Source organism: Piliocolobus tephrosceles, chromosome 8 (genome assembly GCF_002776525.5).
Source record: "Piliocolobus tephrosceles isolate RC106 chromosome 8, ASM277652v3, whole genome shotgun sequence".
NCBI classification, from domain to species: domain Eukaryota; kingdom Metazoa; phylum Chordata; class Mammalia; order Primates; family Cercopithecidae; genus Piliocolobus; species Piliocolobus tephrosceles.
This window is the reverse complement of record NC_045441.1, coordinates 70,054,940-70,076,828: the sequence shown is the minus strand read 5'-3', so window position 1 is coordinate 70,076,828 and position 21,889 is coordinate 70,054,940. Positions and strand designations below refer to the sequence as shown.

At 31.9% G+C, this 21,889-nt stretch overlaps 1 protein-coding gene across 11 annotated transcripts in view; it reads left to right on the top strand.

Annotated features, from left to right (window-relative positions):
* The window catches only part of PHF14 (PHD finger protein 14), a 200,398-nt gene that overhangs the window by 124,972 nt on the left and 53,537 nt on the right, over nt 1–21,889 (top strand). For 7 of the 11 annotated variants that reach the window (XR_002734259.2, XM_031936051.1, XM_023224837.2 and 4 more), the window contains 2 exons: nt 15,977–16,006; nt 16,806–16,923. Coding sequence is in view for 10 of the 11 variants with exons in the window: in XM_031936051.1 (XP_031791911.1) it covers nt 15,977–16,006; nt 16,806–16,923 (148 nt within the window). In the remaining variant the exon portion in view is untranslated. Of the gene's footprint in view, nt 1–7,900; nt 10,748–15,976; nt 16,007–16,805; nt 16,924–17,687; nt 17,796–21,889 lie in introns of those variants that run through there. The other 4 variants (XM_023224839.2, XM_023224843.2, XM_023224840.2 and 1 more) reach the window with 3 other exon arrangements.

Here is a 21,889-nt window from a genome sequence, read left to right as displayed (position 1 = left end):
GGCTGGTTTCTTCTGGAGTGTTTGGGTTAGAACCCATTTTCTTGCCTTTTCTAGCATTAAAGTTGCTACACTCCTTGGTTCATGACACCAACCTCTTGCAGCTATAGTCACATCTATTTATCTCTCTGATTCTGACTCCTCCTACTTCTCTCTTATAAGAACTCTCTCCTGTGATTATATCAGGCCCGCCATCTCAAAATTCTTAATCATATTTGCAAAATCCCTTTTACCATACAAGGTAACATATTCACAGGTTCAGGGCATTAGAACATGGACTCTTTAGTATTGTTATTCATGACTGAATTCTTACTTGTGTAGTGTTGAGCAGCTCTTCTTCTCATGCTCTGCCACAGGTGATCCAGAGCTTGGATCCCATCCTTCTTTTATGGGGCCTATCTTTCTTGGATTTCAGTCCACTTGGTTGCCCTCTGACGTCAGCTCTCTGATGGCTTGAAAAGTTACAATTTTATAGTTTATCTTATTTTTTCTTGCTAGGATAGAAGGAGTGTTATTTCCAGTTGTTGTTGTTACTGTTTTTCCATTCTAGCCAGAGGCTTTTCAAAGAAACTTCAGAAACTTTACTGAGCCTGAGGGAACACAAGTCAACTGCCAGTAATCACTATTTTCAGCTTTATAGTAATAGTAGCAGTAGTAAACTAGAACAAATTGTAGCGATAGTAAGAGTGGTTGTAGTTGAACTCATAGTGAAGGAAAGTAAGCACTTACCACAACCGTATGCCAAGCATTATTTTAATTACTTTATACATTTATTTAATTCTTAAACTCTATGAGGTGGTTACTGTTTTAATTTACATTTATAAATAAGAAAACTGAGGCACGTGGAGATTAAGTCATTTTCTCAAGGTCTCAGGCTGATACCGACAGAGCTAGGATTTTAGTCCAGGAACTACTTCTCCAGAATCTGTACTTTTAAGCATGAGTCCTGTGCTGCGTCTCAAAAGATAATTAGCTCTGAGGATATGATTCTGTGGTTAACTCAATTTCCTCTGTGAGCTTTTTGCTGAACTATTTCCCAATTTTTTTTTGAGTCAAGGGCATTTCATTTAATCCTATATCCCTAGAAGTAGATGGAAATAAGATCAGGTTTTCTCAACCTGGGTTTCCTGGGAGAATTAATTCCTAATACTCTCAGGCATCCATTGAATGTAGAGAATAAATGTTTTTTCGGTGGATTTTAAATTGTATTTGTTATCTACTAAATTGGGAGAAGTGGAAAAAGAAAAGTCAAATAATTTTCTATTTTCTGTGTTTCAAATGAGAAGCTCCTATAATCACCTACAAAATGATAATCGCTACATAATGTAAATATCAAGCATCATCACGAACAACTCAACTAGAGTATGAGATAAAACTTCACCTTGATTCTGTGGATTTTTTTTTTTTTTTTTACCCTGCTCTCATCACCTTTGAAATTGGAGACTGATCTTTTTCTAGTTGTTCTCTAGTCAGGGGATATATCTCTACCTGTATATAGAAGGTCAGCTTTGGGGCTTTACTCTGAATTCATAACTTGTAATTCTATTTCAAGGTGCTGTGAGGTTTAGTCCACTGAGAATGCCAAGAGATTTATATCTTTGTCAGAATGCTAACTTTTAAAGATTTATTTTAAATAAGGAATAAAGAGGTCTTCCTTAATCACACGGTTTTCCCAGTCTTGGGAAGTTCGTTTTGTTTCTTTTATTCTTTTTCAGTGTCTGAGTATATGCATGCATGGATATTTGCATGTAAACTTCAACTGGGATTAAAACCGTTTAGGGCCATCTGCGTATTTTGTAAAGAAAATCATCCTGCATAATTACTCCTCATCAGTAACTACCATCAAATATATTTTCACTTTAGGATATTCTTATCCTGAAGTTTTTGGATGCTATTACTGACCTGACAGTTCCACTTACAGGAGAAAGGGAACTGGATACCATTTTCCAGTTCATTTACAGATATTTCCTATCGTATGTTACTTTAGCCTGGGACAGAACCCAGCAGACTTTTAACACTTTATTAAAAGCTCTATTTGGTTGTTGCCAATTATAAAGCAGATTTGAAAAGAAAAAGATAAAGCAGATTTGAAAAGTGGACCTTTAAGAATTGTTTGGATATATCGGGTTTTTACAGCCATTTAAAAAGAACTCAAGATACCACCGGATAGTCATGGTGATTAATAAGGAACTACATAGGAAGTAAAGTTGTTTCTTGAGTTTACCAATTTCTGTTGGTGTTTTCATCAAAAGATTTTCTGGAATTTTGACTTATCACTATATACTGAAAAAAAAAATCAACCTCATCTTGACATGATTTCAGTCAATTCAGTAGATTTAATCTTAGTACCTATTTACTTCATTGATAGTATCTTGCCCCAGTGATAGTAGACATAGTAGACTAGAACTTTTTTTTTGGATGGAGTTTCGCTCTTGTTGCCTGGGCTGGAATGCAGTGACACGATCTCAGCTCACTGCAACCTCCGCCTCCCAGGTTCAAGCGATTCTCATGCCTCAGCCTTCCGAGTAGCTGGGATTACAGGCATGCACCACCATGCCCGGCTAATTTTGTATTTGTAGTAGAGACAGGATTTCACCATGTTGGTCAGGCTGGTCTTGAACTCCCGACCTCAGGTGATCCACCCGCCTCAGCCTCCCGAAGCTCTGGGATTACAGGCGTGAGCCACCGTGCCTGGCCAGGACTAGAACTTTTTAATGTATTTTATTCATATTGCCACAATTTAGAATTATTATGACATCTAAAATAGATAATATTTTATCAGTAAAAGCTAATGTTGATAGATTTAAGGTGACTAATCTATCATAGGTACTGATACCAGAATCTCCTCAGTTTTCTAAATTTTGACTAGTGATTACCATTGGGCACAGTGGTACGCCTTTATTATTTGAAATCACAATTTAATTTCTTGGTGAATTAGGATTCAAGGGTAGGAGGAATTTGAGATATTGAGCTATTCAAAATTTTACCTAACTTTTGAACTTCATCAGTAATATCCCCACCATGTTGTTATGCAGCTATTGTTTGAATACTTTCCCTTACCACAGTTAATGCTAGAGGTACAGTTCAGGCTAGTTCAATCCTCATCTGAAAGTTTGCCTTCCCTTCAGATTCTCAAAGTTCATTGTTGATACCCATGTATCTAACTCAGCAACTTGTTTAACATCATTGTACTGCATAAGAATCAATAAAGTGCACACACTCCCAAATCTTGTTTGTCCCTTCTTCTATTCTATCTTCTCCTTCATCTTTGTCTAGCTCTGAGCTGTCAAATGGCCTATGGTGGGAAAATGAAGAGTTTAACACTTAAATTTAAAGGAAGGGGTGTGTGTATCTGTGTTTGTGTGTGTGTGTGTGTGTGTGTGTGTGTAGGTAGGAAGGGAGTGTATTTGAATCTATGTATTACCTGATTTTTCTGTAAATCTAACATATTCCTTTAAAAAAAGTCTTCTTTAAAAAGTTAAAGGACTGTAAGTAGAAAAATTAATATTTTTCTTTTAATAGCTTTTGATCATTGTAAAAATGTATATACAAAAATATTAAAAGTAAGTTTAAATCACCTATAATCTTACAGTATTTCAATGTATTTACTTCTAGTCACATATTTTTAATGATTCTGTTCAAAACATTTAAAAACATTTAGCCATAGATATAATTTGAAAGCTGAAAATATCAGAATATTTTGGAAACAGTTTTCTGTTAAAACATTTTTTGATCCATTCTCTTCCTTTCCCATTCCTATGACTTCCTTGAGACCTTTCTCAGTGTCTAGCCTCTATTTTCTGCCATGTTATTCTATTCACCTTAGCTTCTTTGCTGTTTTCTCTTGCCTTCGTTTTCTGTTGCTCACTTCTGATTATCTCTCCCTTGGATCCCATTCTGTCTGCCTTGCCTCTCCTCATTTTTATTGCTAGTGTATAATTGGGTTCTGCAGCTCCCTTATGTCTCGCTTCCCTCAACCTTCTGGCTCGTTTCCTCACCTGATAAACTGGCCAGAACTTGAACTCCAGTCGTCGTGGAAAGTGCACCACTGTCCTCACTAATAACCAGAGCAGGGCATGTGTTCTCTTCCTTCTTTATTCCCCACTGCACCCTGCTGTTCTTTACTTCATTCTCTAAATACCGTTCTTCCAAGGCTGTCTTGGACATTTACTGAACAATTTAGGGTAACAGAGCCCTTATGCACGGAACAGTGTAAGATTTAAAATTAAATGCTTTGTATTTTGTTCATGAAAGTTACTTGGCCATCCTTGCCACTAAAAATGTTTCCTTTTTGCCTTAGACCTGGTTTTACAAAAAGCAGTGATCTTAAGATAAATGTCTTTTAGACTTAAAATGATGCTTCATTGTATGCCATAAAGAGATTAGATTCTAAGGAAGGAATGAGAAAATTTAGTAAATTTTGTGCTATAATTTTTAAAAGTTATTTTCAAAAATGCTTTTTAGTAAAAATTGGGGAAGAGAGGTTTAATTTTCAAAATATTCATATTTGGATAATGAGGGTAGCCCAGCTGCCACTCGACTTTTCTTATTAAGGTGGTATTCTGGTGAAATTTAAATTAAAAATGTTCACTTGGTATATTTTTTCTGTAATTAAATTGATTTGCTGATTTTGTTAGACATGTGGAATGGCTAACCTGTCTAACACATTTAGTATTTATTTTATCACATTCTTTGACTTTAAAATCTGTATTTTAACATCAGACCTTTAAGTGTCTTTGTATTATTCATACATACTTTTTGTTTATGTTATAAATATTTGGATTTTTAAATTTTTAAAACATTTTTAATAGATGCAGTATAGTCAAGTAATTTGTATTTAAAGAAAACAGAAGCCTGAACATGGTATATATTACATAGTGAAGTGTGGTATTTCTGGGGTACACAATTTTAGAGTAATAAACGATATAATTTCAGGCACCTACAGCAGTGAAATATTTCTCATCTTACACATTTATGTTTCTGTAAGATTTGTTTTTGCAGTTTTATCTTCCATTGCAATGTGTTAATATTGTCAAATTATACAAGGGAAGGATTATATATTATATACTTAATCATTTGGAAAGACTGAGACTCTTACCACAGTTTCTCTATTGACTAAATGAATGACCTTGAATCGAGTTACCTCTAAGGTCATTGTCTTATCTTTAAAATGAAGACATTAACTTCATTTTTTCTCAAGTTATGTAACTTTTATAACTGAGAGATTTCAAAACAAATACACAGTTTCAAAAAAGATCCCAAAGTCTGTAATCTCACCATTCATCTGACACTTGATTTATCTGCCTAGCATCACTACTAAGCAGCAGGGAACGAGCTTTGTCAGGGATAGAGCTGTGAGCCCCTTCCTCCCTCTTGGCGGGAACTATTGACGATTTCTCTAAGTGAGGTGATACGTTTTTACTAAAAATTTCAACCCTTGGAGTCATACAAAACAAGTACAATCCAACTTCTAGTTGAAAAGCCAACTATATTGGTTTTGATTTTTCTTTCATTTTTAAATTAAGCATTCTGTTTCATCTGCTACTCCTATGGCAAGGTTTTTATTTGTACTGATTTTATATTTCTTTGGACATAAGAAATAGACACTTAAAATAAACATAATAATGAAACGAGGTGAAATGAATTTGAAAATAGGACTGGACACAAATTTTGAAATTTGATTGATTTCCCCAGTGAAATGTTATTTTAAAGTCATTTTGGCCTGGGAATTATAGTAATGATAATGTTAGATGCTTACTGTATCCCAGACTATGTTTTCTGATCTTTGACTCTACTATTACATTCAGTTCTTACAACAGTTCTTTCTATGAGGTATACATACCTCCATTTTACAAGTCAGGTAACTGGGGTACATAGCAATGTGAAATAGAAATTGTTCCAATTATATATTTAAATGATATTATGTAGATTAAGTTATGTATTAGAATATAATTTCTTCACTTCCAGAAAAATACTACCATAGTGTATGATAAAATCTACTGGCCTTCACATTAGCTGCCAAGATTTATTGAGGGCTTATATGCCAGTCAGTGTGCTGGTGCCTTCCACATTTGATCTCATTTAATCCTCATAACAACTGCATGAGATAGGTATTGATTTCATTACTATTTTATGGGTGAGGAAAATGAGAAGAATTACTTGCCCAAGATTATACAATTGGAAAATGGTGGAATTATAATTTGAGTCTAGGCAGTCTTAACCATACAGTTCATGCACTAATCATTAGGCATACCGCCTCACCCCACTACACTGCTTTAGCATATTTGACTTTGTTGCAACAAAAAAAAGTAGATACTTCCTCTTGACAGGCAATTGTAACTATATGAGATACAGAATATATTGATAGTTACTGGTATGTACATCAGTGAAGTGCTTTGAAAACAATTTTTTCTACATTAATTTGCTTACTAGCTGCATATGAAATAAATACAAAGCCCAAACTTGATCTTTGATTTAAAATACTGCACAGTTTTTTGTCCTGGAAAGATAGGAGCCATGACAAGTCACATTGCTTATTCTAGCTTATTCTAGTGAAATTTAGGATGTAGGGACATTAGCAATAGCTCTTTAGTTTTTATCTAAAACTTATCAACTTGAATTTAATTGGGAGTTAAAGCAGATTTCCATATCTACTGTGTCTATATTTGGATGCATTTCAAAGTCAAATACAAGTATGTATTTTCAGTTGTCTTCTCATCTCCATTATTTGTGCATATAATTAAGAGTTAATTGTATTTCTATTATAAATGATATGGTTGCTTCCTCTTGCATTATACTTTTCCGGTAGTAAACTACAAACAAAGCAGTTCTCCGTATATCAGATTCAGAATGTGCTCAAAAGCTCTTCACTTAGAGACTGAAGCACTGAAAAAAGTTAGGATGTGTGACCTTACTATTTAACAAGCGAATTCTACCCTATTATTTCTTATATGTTGATAAATACAACATGTCTTTGAAAACTATGTTTAACATTGTATTCTTTGGGGGGGGGGTGTTTACAATTTTGTTTTTACTTTCTTTGGAGGTTATTCAGTTTGGCATGATAGCTCTCCTCAGTAACGCTTTATTTGTCTGTGTGCCACTTTTCACTTTCTTTTTCTCAATGGAACCTAGAAGCATTAAACACATCTCTAATTGTTATTATTAAAAAATGAACTTTTTCTGTGATGTGTGACTACTTGGCATTTTTACTTCATCTTCACAGATCTAAATATTTGAAGGAAATGATAACTTTTTATGTTTACCCCAGTCAAAAAATTTTACTTCTAATCACTAAAATTTCTCCCCTGAAAACAAAGACAAAAAGGTAACAAATAATTGTAACCAAAGATATTTCTAATACTGTCTTTTTAAAAGAAAGTCAGCTTAGTCACAGGATAAGACTCATTTAAAAATTTCCTTCGTGAGTCTCTGTATTTGAGTATAACCAGCACTGTAACATACTGATTAGATGTGCTTGTTTTCAGCACAGTTGCCTGTTTTCTCAGGCAATGTTAAATTGCCATATTTGATGAAAAAATAGCAAATTGAAATTTTTCAAAATATTTATAGTTCAGATGTTTCCTTTTATAAATACAAGCCCTTCATCATTTTAGTGTTATTTTCTTTTTTGCTTTAGAAAGGTAGTTTTATTTTGACAACCAAAAGTAATAATAATACAAGAGGAGGCAACTCAATGTTTCAAATGATAAAATAGTTCAATTTTAACCAATAGGAACCTACACAAGATCATGGCATTTAGGTTTAGGGTATCTATCTCTTTGGACCAGATCATATGTTATTTGAATCTACTGTGGTTTGTTAGTATGTTTCATAAGACATAGTGCAGAGCTGCTATGATCTTTAAATGTTAATGTTCTTTTCTTATCACTTTACTGTGTAGATACCCTTCATGAGACCCAACTCTGCCACAGCTCATCCTCGGAGGCAATCCCGGAAACCTCTTTTATAAGTGTGATTTTAAAAATGTGGATTAAACTCTCGATAGAGTACATAAAGTAAAGGAGAACAGCTATATTGTCCTTTCTATAAGCTTGTCACTGCAAAAAGTTGCCTTTTGCTTGTCAGGTTTGGATAGAATATAATTGATTGGTTTGTTACTTGGACTAAAAAGGCAGTAGATTTGCCTGTGTGCATTTTTGTTTTTCCTATTTTTCTTCTTTTTGCTTTTTTTGCACTAATCAGAAATATTTGATATGTGCATTGTTGAAAAATACTGGATACATGTCTTGTCAGAATTGTCGTATTAAGTAATGTCTTTCCCTCTTGCTTCTTTGGCAAATGATGATACACAGTGTTTGGACTTACTGAAGAGTTACTGAAGCCTATGGGACTTAATAAATACAGTATGCTACTCCCTGTTGTTATTCAACAATGCAAGTAACAAACAAGAAAGACAATGCATTCCATTAGTCTGCTATTCTGTTTCCTTCAGCTTCATACATAGATTCATATATGAAGTACTGCATTGTAAAACAACTATAGACTCATATTAAATGTTATTTCTATTTATAATAGTCAGCAAAAGTGAAAGACTTGTGAAGCATATGACATTCTATTTTTGACTTATTAGTCCTAGTGTGAAAGCATATTAGCATGACATTTTTACAACTTCAGATTTTAAGCTCATGAATAAAAATATATCTGTGTTGATCTCTAGATATTTTTAGTAATACCCAAATATATGCAGTCCTTATTGTTTTAATATAAACTTTCTGTGTTCAGTATAATTTTATTTTTCTCAACCTTAAATATGAACTTAGGAAATAAGGAGGGAAATACAAAGATTATTGACTATACAACCTACCAGCTGAAAGAAAGATCTTCATCAACATCTGTATCTTTCCAGAGGTATACAGAATTAAAATTTGATCTTCAAGCTTTAATGATCCAGTTTTAAGTCAACGGCAGAAATATGTTGAATATTTCATCACTCAATCTTGAACTGATTTAGAAGAGACTCTTTGCTGAAATTGAATTGCACATATACATGTAAATTGTCAACATGTAATTTGGAATTTTCTGATTAATAAATGTGGTTTTGGACATCTTTTCGGGTATAGTGACAATGGAAAATAGTTTACACTTTAGAACTAGAGTAGGTACTGTTATAGATAATCAAAAGCAATTGTAATTGTAAAGCTGCTGTAATCTAGTAATCTCTAGTTATAGTGAGGAATCCTATGATTGGATGAGATGTTTGATGAAAGTAGAATGTGTACGAAATTACATATAAACAGATTATTAACTTATTGAAAGATCTCATCATATTGGAGGAAAAATATTCGTAATCTTTAGCAAAATTAGTAGACTTTTGTTTAAAAGAATAAGATAGGACTAGTTATCACTATATTAGCTTAAGGAAATGTTGGTAATTATTACTGTTGCTGAACTCTGGCTGCTTTTAAGCAAAATGACAGATTGCCATTTTCTATGTGGAATATACTAATACATTAGACCATGGCCCTCTTTTAATATTTAGTGAGAAATTACTCACAGTTGCTTTATTTTAGTTTTTTTTGAGAAACTCTTAGGCCTGGTTTTGGTATCAACTGTTAATCAAAATCCTTTTCACTTTGATTCCAATTAGAATACTATATTATCATCATTCTCCATTTTGCATTTTCTGTGATGGTAGATATTCTATTCCACATTTGGTGCTAGTCCTAAGAATCTTTGTCACATGTTATACATATAGACTGCAAAATTCATAGGATATAGGTCCTGCGAAAAGTATAGTTGAAGTAAGAAAACTTTTGAAGTAACTAGAATACTTTGTGCTAATAATCTCTTAAATGCTCTCATATCCACAGTGTAAAATTATTCCCTGTCCATAATCAATTCAACTGCTATAAGGAGAAAATTGATGTGTACTTAAGAAAATATACACTAAATGATTCATATTTCACAGATGTACACAAGAAAAATGGCACATCAGGTAAATGATGGTTGTTTATCACACAGTAGGGAAAGGAAGAAACATTAAAATATCAGGAAGGAGATGAAACGTCTCTGAAACACAGGAAGAATGATATAATAGTAGATAGTGGTTCTCAAACTTTGTGCATCAGAATCACAGGAAAGATTTGTAAAAACACAGGTGACTACCCTATTCCTCTCCTCATCCTTCTTCTACCCACTTTACTCCCTCCCCTCTTCACCCTAGAGTTTCTGATTTAGTAGAGAATTCGCATTTCTAACAAGTTCCCAGGTGATGCTGTTGCTACTGGCCTGGAATACCACATTAAGAACCATTCATAGGTAGTATTTTTTAAAAAAAATCATTGTGTTGTGCTCAACATTGTTTGATAAAGGAATGCGCTTTTTAAATCTCCTTAGAAGGGCCCTTAGATTTCCTCTAGATAATAGAATTAGTAATTTCATCTGCAACATATACAATTTTTTTTTATTTTATATAATTTAGTTAAATGTTTGTTTTACACTGACTATGGAAACAGCACTATTATAGATACAGAAAGAAATCAATAAACATAGCCTGTGTTCACAATTCACTCATCCTTTTGTTATAAAAAGACTTGAAATTAGGGTTATGTTTTAATATGAAAACAAAATTTAGCCTTAGCCTTTATCCATCTTAACTTTAGAAATTATATTTATGCACTGTTTGTAGATCATTGTCATTCATTGTTGCTTGAGTGTTCATCTGATTTTATATTTATGATGTTAAAAACAGACTACTGACCAATAAATAAAATATTTACACTCTATTTCCCTGTATTTACATCCTATTAATGAAAACCACTGTTTTTAAACAAAGTTACTTATTTCATAAAACTCAGCGCTATTTTACTTGATTCTCAATGTGAGAATATTTCATGAATATTTCACCAGAATTTATTCAAGGAATTCAGAAGGACTCTTCAGCAGGCCTGAATATTTACATTATTAAATTTTTTAAAAAATTTAAAAATGGCAATTGAAACTTGTTTAAGAGACTCAACTTGGACTTTCGTGACATACAAAGGCAGAATCATTTTTTCTACCTGTCTGAATCAGCACTTTGTAAGTTTACATAAAATTAAGGATTGTGATTTCTAAGATAGACATGCTTTGCAAATATTTCTTTATAAAAGTGGAAGCCTCTTTGCCATAGTGCTCGCTCTAAGGCTTTCTGTAGGCCTGCCGATAAGATTCACTGCTGTTCAGGTACATAAGATGTAATGAAATTGGATATGCATGCTGGGCTTTGTAAATAAAATGAGATTGACCCCCAGCAATTATCTCATTTATCTGATTTACATTGTAAAATCAGGATCTACACTATTGATTAGAGCATAATTAGTTAATTATGAGCAGGGAAATACAAAGTTACATGGAGCTTGAGCACAGCAGGTTGTACTGCTGAAAAATTTCCAAGGGCATGAGCAGATGGAAATCAGTTTATTAAAGAACAAAGCAGACGTGTTTCAGGTATGGAAATGTCTAATTCTTCTCTCATGCTGTGAAGAGTTGCTTGACCTTATTGTGCATTTTTATATGAATTGTTTTGTCTCATCTTTCATTTTTTTGTTTCACATTTAATCTTGTAATCTGGCTGCCGCAGATATAGCGATCTAAATTGATCCCACTATTTAAGTGACTATTAAATACAGATTTGGATTTGGATACTTTTCTAATTTTTTAAAATTAATTTTTATGTGTACTTTTATGTGTAAAGAATATTTTTGTCTTTCTTACTACCCATTCATTCATTATTGGCTGATACAGAAGTCTGTAGTGGTATTAATGAAATAGGTTCAAGTCCTCCACGTTAGTCTTATATTTGTGAAACGATTAGAAAACATTTTCGAACTATTTTGTATAGAAACTGCTCATGTAGGTAATTTTCACTAAAATTGTTGTAAATTACAAGGAATAAAATATTGTACTTATTGATACTAAATGTTACTCAATATTGGTAGAATGTAGAATTTTGTGCAAGCTTGTATTATTTGTAAAGTGATTTAACTTGTTAACCACAATTTGTATTTTCTCCGTTAAGATGTTTAATTGAAATAATTGGCCACTATTCAATGAAAGAACTCATCACTACATGTTAATAGATTTGCGTAGATGTTTGAGCTGCTAGTGAGATTTTTATTTAAGTAATGACAGTATTCAAGACTAATTTTTTTGAACATTCTTGTGTGGAATTTTTACACAGAAATGAAAAAGTTGGAAAATCCAGCCCATCAGTTCTCTGGATATTTAGTTTATTTTTAAGTGGACAGACATAATAGTCTATATTTTCAGAGTCCAGTTTTTGTTTCGCTTTATATAAAATTATAGGGGCTATAAGTAGAATGTTCCATTGGCATAAAAGATAATGTGATTATCACAATCAACTTAATCATGAAAATGTACACCCTAGTTCAAGTCTATGTTATGGATTTTGCTTCTTTCTAAAGTTTAGCTTACAAATGGCTATAAATTATTTGCATAGGAGGTGCACTTAATTGTTTCAGTTAGGTTTTAAAAAGTAGTTTTAGTTTACTCCTCTAATGAAATTATCTGTTAGAAATTAGAGATGTTAAAAAAAACCCTTTGGAACACTGACTTTTGGCCTCTTAGGCACCTGACAAAATAAATCAGCTGCTTCTTTTTACTTGTCTGCATATTCTTGGTAGTCAGGTAAACACCTGACCAATTGCTTGTTATATGGATCATAGCACATATGAAGGTAAATCATTTTTTTTCCCCCTTCTTTGTTTAGGGTACTATTCTTAATCATATACTAAGTAAGTATTTTACATACATATAGACTATGTTTATTTGGTCACTGCATTTTGTTAATGTGTAAAAGACCATATATTAAACTACTTTGTTATTTACATCTATATCTGTTATTAATCTGATATCTAGGAAGTTGTATTTAGTAAGAATCTAATTAGGTTTGCTTTTATCTTATAATTGGGATTCCTTTATGCTCTATAGTGTTCATGTGTACAGTGTTTTTAGAGGCTTAAATGATACTTCTTTATGCATCCAGTTTTAATTTTATTAAAAAATCTTAGTGTTTCTTTACAGGTTAGTTTTATATTCTTTTTTAATATTTTAAGACATTGCCTTCCTATTTAATAATGTGCTATTGGTATAATAATCTGTTTTTATTACATAGACATTTGTGTTATTTAATAAAGTATATTGTGTTATATCCCTATACTTTTGTGGGTCAATGACTGCTTTTGCAAAAGTTTTTTAAAACATTTTATTCACTATTTATTTTGATAAGTTATGTCCTATATTATGTGCTGCATGTGTTTCCAAGTTTATGTAAGAAATAAAGGTAGAAACCATAAATAGGTCAATAACTACTTTAACTCCATTGCAGCTTTTAGATAGCAGATGCTTATAGACCTTTACGAGTTTTTGATTTTCAAGTTTTTTAAATGGTCTAAGTTTGCAACATAGCCAGAGTTTGTTGGGTGACAGGAGTTGATAAAGATTACAAAGTGGTATTTGTGCGTAAAATTAATAAGCCACTATTTTGGCCATCCACATTGTTCTTTGATTTCTTGGGTTCTTAATGGTATCTCTTATATTTGTCTACAGTTTATTGATTCTTGAAAGTTCTGCTAGAGTTCACTTGTGTCCATCAGGATATTTCTGTGATTAGCACATAAAACTATGGATTTTTTCAATGCAATATTTTAAGATAGAAACAACCAGATTTTTTTCACATTGAAATAATTTGGGACATCTTTACAAATATCTTATATTTGTATATTTATTTATCACCAAAACTATTGACTTTAAGATTGGATTCTTTTCTTCCCCCTCTCTTTTTTGGATTTTGGCAGTTCCTAAGGGTACTAACTACTACTTTTTGCTACTTACTCTTGAAGCTGCAGCTTTTATTTACTGTTGAATGAGCTAGAACTTTAGAGAACTTCCCAATCACCACTAATTCTGACAAGCAAATTCTTTTTCCTTTGGAATGCATCACAAATAGATGAGTTCCACATGTCGACTAAGTAATTCTGAAAGCTATCGCTAATGAAGGAATCAATCAGTAAGGATTAGGTCATTTTTAGGTGGCATATATTTGTTATCTTCTGATAAACTAGCATATAAAATCTCCTTGTCTTTTTATTAGTTCTTGAGCTGAAAGATAATTTGATTGTACGAGTAGTTGAAATCAGCAACAGATAGGAACTATATCAGTGTAGCAAACTTGTTCTTGGTTTATTAGCTGGAATTTCATAGCTATATCAACAAGATTATTTATGTACATTAAGGTGATAAATAATGAATTGTGATACACAGTAATCATGATAGTTGCCTCAAGTTATACACTAGAAATCATAATTTGAAAATTATTATGACACAGAGTTATAAAGTAAATATGCAGTAATTAGGTAGTAAATTGATGTAAACTAGGAAAATGTTAATACTTCATTAAGAACTTTGATTATTAGCAATCTGAACTATATGGCACACTACCGAAAAACCTGAAGTTAAGGAAAAAAAGACTATAGTTAACAAACAAAATTGAGCCAATTTACTTAACTCAGTAGAAATTCTCATTTTCGTGTATTTTTACTGTCAGTTTACATTGCCTCAATATGTTTTAGTGGTCTGGTTTCTGAATCCATAACAGATTGTTAATGGGGAATTTATGCTTAAGCAAACACACTGACAATATCAGGAAGCAGTGGCTGATAGTTTTCAGGCAAACGAAGACCCTGAAAATCTATAAACATTGAATACAAGAATTCAAATAGAATAGTCGACTACTGGTCCTCATTCCAAGGACAAAAGGCTGACACACTGTTAGACATGTAGCAGCGTATGTTATTTTTATTGATGACCTGAGATGACAAATATAAATTATATTTAATATGTTTATTTGATGAAACAAGAATGTGATTATTTTTAAATTTCACATCAAAGATGACTAAAACTCTAATTTTTATGTATGAAGGAGTATGCTCTCAGTTATTTAGAAATCTCAACCTTCTCATAAACTCAGAAATACTTATACTTTGAAGGTTTCTATATCCATAGGTTTAATTGAAATTTTGTCTAATGAAAGGTAAATATGTTGTATTGAGAAAGAGCATAAAATTATGTGGGCTTGCCAGTTAGTCTCCTTATGTCACATTTGAAGTTAGTTTATATTATTTATTATTCTTTCTTAATGCCAGAACAACAGGTATTTGAACATTTTAACTGCTTTTAAATATATTTTTAGATATGTGATATTGTCATAGTAAATAAAGTACTCTTGGTCCTATTGGTGCTATTTGATTTTATCTATTCCTGTAGCTAGAACTATCATAGTAAGCATTTTTCAAAATCTTGAGTCTACAAGGTTTTTGGAAAAGTACGTAAGCTTACTTTTTTCATAAGGAGAAAGTTGTAGAGGAAGAAATGCATAAACTTAGGGCATTCAATTGTATTTTAAACTTCTTTATATCTGAGTAACTTAATTATTAAGTTGCTTAACTTTTCTGCAACTCTTGATTCCCCAAATGAGTTTTTGGAAGATTGGATTTTTGTAGCATAATATGAAATTTCTAATAAAAATGTAGATTTACACTCCCTTTTATTATGATGGTTTCTTAAAGTCAATTGTTTTTCTTTGTGTGTTGTTTATGTAAGAAGAGCTTCTTCTCCCTTTTTTTCCTAAAAGGTTATTGAATAGTAGTTTTTAACTTTATTCGAGTAATATATGTTCTATAAAGTTTCCCCTTGGTTTGTTTCTTAATTGTAAATTTCTTGACATTTGAGGTTTTAAATCAGTGAAAGATAAACAATAAAGAAAATCTGACAGACTGGTTGAGAAAGTATTACTGTTTAATTTTTTTTTAAACTACTATGAAATGAGGAATGCAATCCCTTCTATAAGATGTATACTCTTTGTTATTTGTTGTTAAATTTTAGTCTTGTTATTCCAACTGATGCAAAATTCTTTTTACAAAGCACTGAAATAATACAGATTTTTCTTCATTGTCAGCAGGATGAGATTGTCTGAAACGAAGAATAGGTATGATAGTTTTCTTAGATTTTGTACATCATAGGTGGCAAAGACACTATCAAAACATTTGTAAGTTTTTAAATGTACTAGGAAGTACTTTGTAAAACCAAATGGTCTGAAGAAAGTGACAGGTAAATTTGAGAGAATAAAACTAAATTATTGGGGTAGTGTCTTACCTCTTTGTATATTTAAATGTTCTGTGATTTAACATGTAATGGTTATTTTTATTTGCTGTAGATTGTGTTAGCATGCTATAAATGTTAGAAAGTTCAGTTACAATCTACTTTAACTTGAAGAAAGAGAGAAATCAGGTGCAAATCATATAGCATTGATTGCAACCTTGTGTAGCCTAGTAGAATTTCTGAGTTTAAAAATTTTTTAAATAATCAAAATGTATTTTATTGGATTCATATCCTTGAATTATATATGTATCTTATTAAATACTTTAAAGTGATTTAATGGGCAAATGATTATTTCTTTAAGTTCACAATTGAAATTATTGTGGTTGTTTTGAACACATGATTATACATATACATTCACTCATATGCTCTTAATATTTCTGCTGTCAGTGTTCTAAATATTTGTTTTGTTTGTTGATTTTATTGCTGTTGTATTTTGTTTTTGCTAAAACATTTATTTCAGGTTTAGTTTGCCTTTATCATCATCATTAATTTAATGATCTTGTGAGCCAAGGATAAAATTAACAGTGTTGAAGTTGAAATATACAATAGTTTGTCTTTTTGTCTTTGAAGTAGATGGTTTTTATATTATTTAGATACACCTACCTATAAATCTGTTTACCCTGCAGGTGTGATGAATGCAGACTCTGCTACCATTTTGGCTGTTTGGATCCTCCTTTGAAAAAGTCTCCTAAACAAACAGGTTATGGATGGATATGTCAGGAATGTGATTCTTCATCTTCCAAGGTAAGGGGAGGAGTCTTTAAGAAAAGGAATTGTTTCCCTTCCGTTTGATAGCTTTCCCATGTCACGCATTTAGCTTCTTTAAAGATAATTGGAATATGAAGGACCAACATTTTAACCAGTACACCTTAAGAATATATTGCTATGGTTATTTTCTTGCTCTTAAATTAAGGAAAAAACAACTCTACTAAATTATGTGAATTTTCTCTATGGAATATGTAGTTGTTTAATGTATTCTCTATTATTGTAAAATATTAAATAGTGCTCCAATAGCCCAAACAGATCACTCTTTGCTAATTTAACACACTTGAGAATGGCAGGGAAATTCCACCCTGAGTCATAATAAATTATATTAGCTAACAGAATAACCAGTTAAATAGAATTTTACAGATGTTTTATTTTAAAATATAATATATTAATATATGGTAATATCTTATAGAATCTATTCCTTTAAAAAAAGAAAAAACTAGTTTTCACATCCTAAATCTTATTTCTGATATTTATTTTAGCTGAGTAAAAAGAATGAAACTTCTTATAAGGTTGTTTATAATAGATTATACCCCCAAATCAATTTGAAAATTATGTCTTTTTAATATTAACATTCTAAACTTACATTGTAGTAATCTGTAGTTTATTTTGTGGTTCATTAAAATGAGTAAGTAAATAGCCAGACTCATTTTGACTCATTTGGCAGAAATACTGAATACATTTGAATGAAGACATTCTGGTCAACTGTAGATTAATCAGAGTTTTCTTTCTCAAAACAGATGATGAAAATTAACTATCTGTTGTATTATGGACATCCAGCCATCTTTCTTCAATGCTACTTAAATGATTTTTGTAGTCCTAGAGTAAATTAAATTTGATCATGTAATCAGAAACATTCTTTTATCATTAACTAAAATGATTTGCTTCAGCTTACCACAGAGGCCTTCTGCAAAAGTCTATTAAAAACTGCAAAAAGACATTTGGTTATAGAAAGAAACTAAACTTTTTTAAAATATCAGAATATTTAAAATTATACATATTTTTTGCCGGGTGTGGTGACTCACGCCTGTAATCCCAGCAATTTGGGAGGTTGAGGCAGGTGGATCATGAGGTCAGGAGTTCGAGACCAGCCTGGCCAACATGGTGAAACCCTGTCTCTACTAAAGATACAAAAAAATTAACCAGACATGGTGGCGAGTGCCTGTAATCCCAGCTACTTGGGAGGCTGAGGAAGGAGAATCGCTTGAATCTGGGAGGCAGAGGTTGCCGTGAACCGAGATTGCGCCATTGCATGCCAGCCTGGGCGACAGGGCAAGACTCCGACTCAAAAAAAAAAAAAAATTATACATATTTGTATGAGGATTATTAAAATATAATATTTGTGTATATTTTATTTAATAATCAAGCATTTTAACCTAAAATTGTAAACTATATAGTAGCAAGAATTATTTTCCAGGCATTTTATTAAGGTCTAGATTTAAGAGAGAACATATTTAATTTTAAAGATTTTATTGCATAGTTCAAAAATATATTCCTAAAATTTTATTTAAATGTAAAAATAATGAAACACTAGAGAGTTTAAATAGTTGTCTTATGAGTCTCTTTAATAAGTTTTTTTAAGTGCATTTTTTGTTTCGGATTTTCTCCTATCCTCGACAAACAAGTTAGGGAAGCAATTTTTGAAATAGAATTTCTCACCTTTTTAAAATATACCTTTTTACATATATTCTTTTGAGAAGGCTCAATAATACTATAAATATGTAGTATTATGTTAAATGTTAAGTTATATAGTAATGTTGTTAATGAACATTGAAAAGACAAGGGGTCATATTTCAGATTCTTTTGAAATATAGCATACATTTTGTACATGCCATACGTGCCAGTAGCCATTGGATAAGGTTTTAGTTTTGTTTTCTTCTCTACCACAGAATGGGTCTTTGGACTCTGAGTGGAAATGCATTAGGAAGGCACATTGTTAGAAAACTTGCTTTGTATTTGCTGTACTATGTTTGACCTGTGGTTGAATACCAATATAAACAACTAACATTTTCAAAATTTTATAAAATATGGTTTCTAATTTTGGAAAGTCACAGCAGTTTACTTTAAGGAATGAAACAACAGTGAAATGGATTCGTATTTTCATTATACTTATATGACTATTAATATACTACTATTTTCCAATGAAAAATTAAATTTAATACAATATTAAGCTGAAACATATGGAGACTTAATTGAGTCCCTTGAATATTTGTGCTGCATCAGTTGTTTTTCTTACTTTGGAAGACTTCCATTCATGACCAGTGGGTAGTAAATTTCTGTTTATATTTTCTCCTGAAAGATGTTTGCTAGTATTAGAGCCTAAGAAGAAAACGTTGATAGATAATGTCATGCTTTATAATTCAGTGAATGCTGCAGAAGCTTTTACATTAGGAAAGCTGTATATTATTAACATCTGAGTCAAGAAAATTAGTCACATCTTAGGGCTTAAAAGAAACCCAGAATGAAAGTTCATATGCTTTGCTTATCCTTTATTCTCCTGCATTTGCTTTGGTGGAATATTATTTGCTAGGTAGCCCTGGGTTTATTTGCCATGTTCATATATTTTAATGAAAAGCTAAAAGAGAAATACATGTTGCCATAAGAAAGGAAGAAATCAATTGCAAATAAATTTAGATGGTAAAATGTCTCCAACTTCTTTCTCTGTGGTAGTCATGTTGTTAAGTCCAACAAGTCTTCACTTTTATTTGAAATTTTGACTCCCTATTTGTTTTGCCTAGAAGTTTAGATAATACAAAGCAAGGGTGTATAGTTAAATATTTGCTTGAAAAATGAATTGCACTTTAACATTTTGTCTAAATTTTGTGGATCAGGGGAAACTCTAAAATATTGCTATTTATACTGTCAGCAGCTATTTATGTATTACTTTGTCTTTCAAGTAACAAGTTTTTGATACGTAGTTGTATGAGGGCAAAAATTTCTATCTTTACCCCTGCCTATTACTTTTGTAGAAATTCCATAAGAGTCTAATAAGATTCATCATATCTAAATTCATAATTTTTTGTTTTAGCACATGAAAGCTGAATCACACCTAAGTATTTAGTTTTAATAATATGATTTAATAACAATTTACCTTAAAGAAGAAGAATGACTATTTATTCTACCCAAACCCATGAAGTATGGCATAATAAGACTTTCTCTGTCTCATCAACTCTTCATAAACCTAAGTAGTCATTTTGAGTTTCATAAAAAATAGCCAATTACATGGATATAAACATCCACATGTATGTACCTACATGGAGGCACAAATATACACACATACAAATACACGGAGACACACACACTCTTACACAAAACGTACCTTCTCCAATAGGCTATGCTTCAAAGCCATTGACTAAGACAGCAGCCACCCAGACAGTGCACTATGCTTATATTCAGTGGAGCTAGTTCATTGCTACCTGTCACCCTGCATTAGGGCTTTTTTTCCTTTCTCGTTACTGTGTTGTGAAAATCCTATTGTTAATAAATGCTACATGCCTGGAAAAAAATGTATTTTCTTCTTTCTTAACCTCAACTTTTCTCTTATTTTTCCTTCATTTCTTCTTCCATCCATTTACCCAAGTCACATATCTGGAATCATCTTCAAGCCTTCCCCCATCCTTATCTCACATAGCAAATCACTTCCTGAGTCCTGTGAAAGTTTTCTTCTTTAAATATTTCTCCAGTCTGCTCTTTGCTCCTTTTTTCCACTACTACTGTCTTGATTTGGTGCTTCACTTCTTCTCATTCTATTATGGTTCTTCCTGTTTTAGAAACTATCTAAATAGTTATGCCAGACTTATCCCCTTTTTATCCATTCTGCTTACTAGAGGCTTCTAAATGAAGTGTTTGCACCACAGTAGATATACAAAATGACCCATTAAATTAGCTTAATTCTATATAACATCTATCTTAATTTTCATGTCTGAGTGTATTTTCATGATTTAAATATGCTAGTCCTATAGAACAGGTAAATAAAACTTCACACATATATATTTATGTTGAGGTGCATACTTCAAATGTTTTTACTATTGATATGCATCATCAAAAATAGCTTTCTGAAAATGTATTTATCATACCTCGGCTTGAAATATGTCAGTGTTTTTTCATTCTTCTTCATATCCGAAATAAAATCAGCCAGATTAGGAAATTAACATTGATATATTATTACTGTCTGATCCTCAGATTTCATTCAGATTTGGCTATTAATCCCAGTAAGGTCATTTATGGCAAAAGGATTCAGTATAGAATCACAGGTTACATTTAGTTTTCATATTTCTTTTGCCTTGAATCTGTACAGTTCCTTAGTCTTTCCTTAACTTTCATTAGCTTGTGACTTTTGAAAATTACAGAGCACTTATTTTGTAGAATGTATTTCACTGTGTATTTTTCAAATATTTTCTTGTGGTTTATATCATTATGCATCTTTGATAAGAATACCGCAGATGTGATGTTGTGTGCATTCTACACAAAATTTTGATTTGAATTATAGATAATGATGTTTTATCTTAGGAGTTGTCTGCCAGTTTTCTAATTAATTAGTGATTTCTGGGGAGGAACCTTGAGACTATATAAAAATATCTTATTCCTCATCAAACCTTCATTTTCTGTTTTATTCAGTGGGGTTATATCGAATGTTATTATTTATTTTTATTTTCAAATTACTACAAATTCGGCTAATGAAAGCCACTTCAAGCTGCCTTCTATATTCTTTTGACATGATTCTCCCAATCTTCAAGTACTTTCTTGCTGAAGGTCTTCCAGGCTCAGCTTGTACTGTCTCTATCTCCATTCCTGGAATCAGCTGTTTCTCCATGGAGCCCAGGTTCCTTTTAGTGGAAAATGGTATTTCGAAACCAAGATCTGGTGTGGTCATTGTTACGGGGATATTGCTCTTCCTGGTTCTTCTCAGTAGAAAAAGCAAAGGACTAGATGTAGGTATATG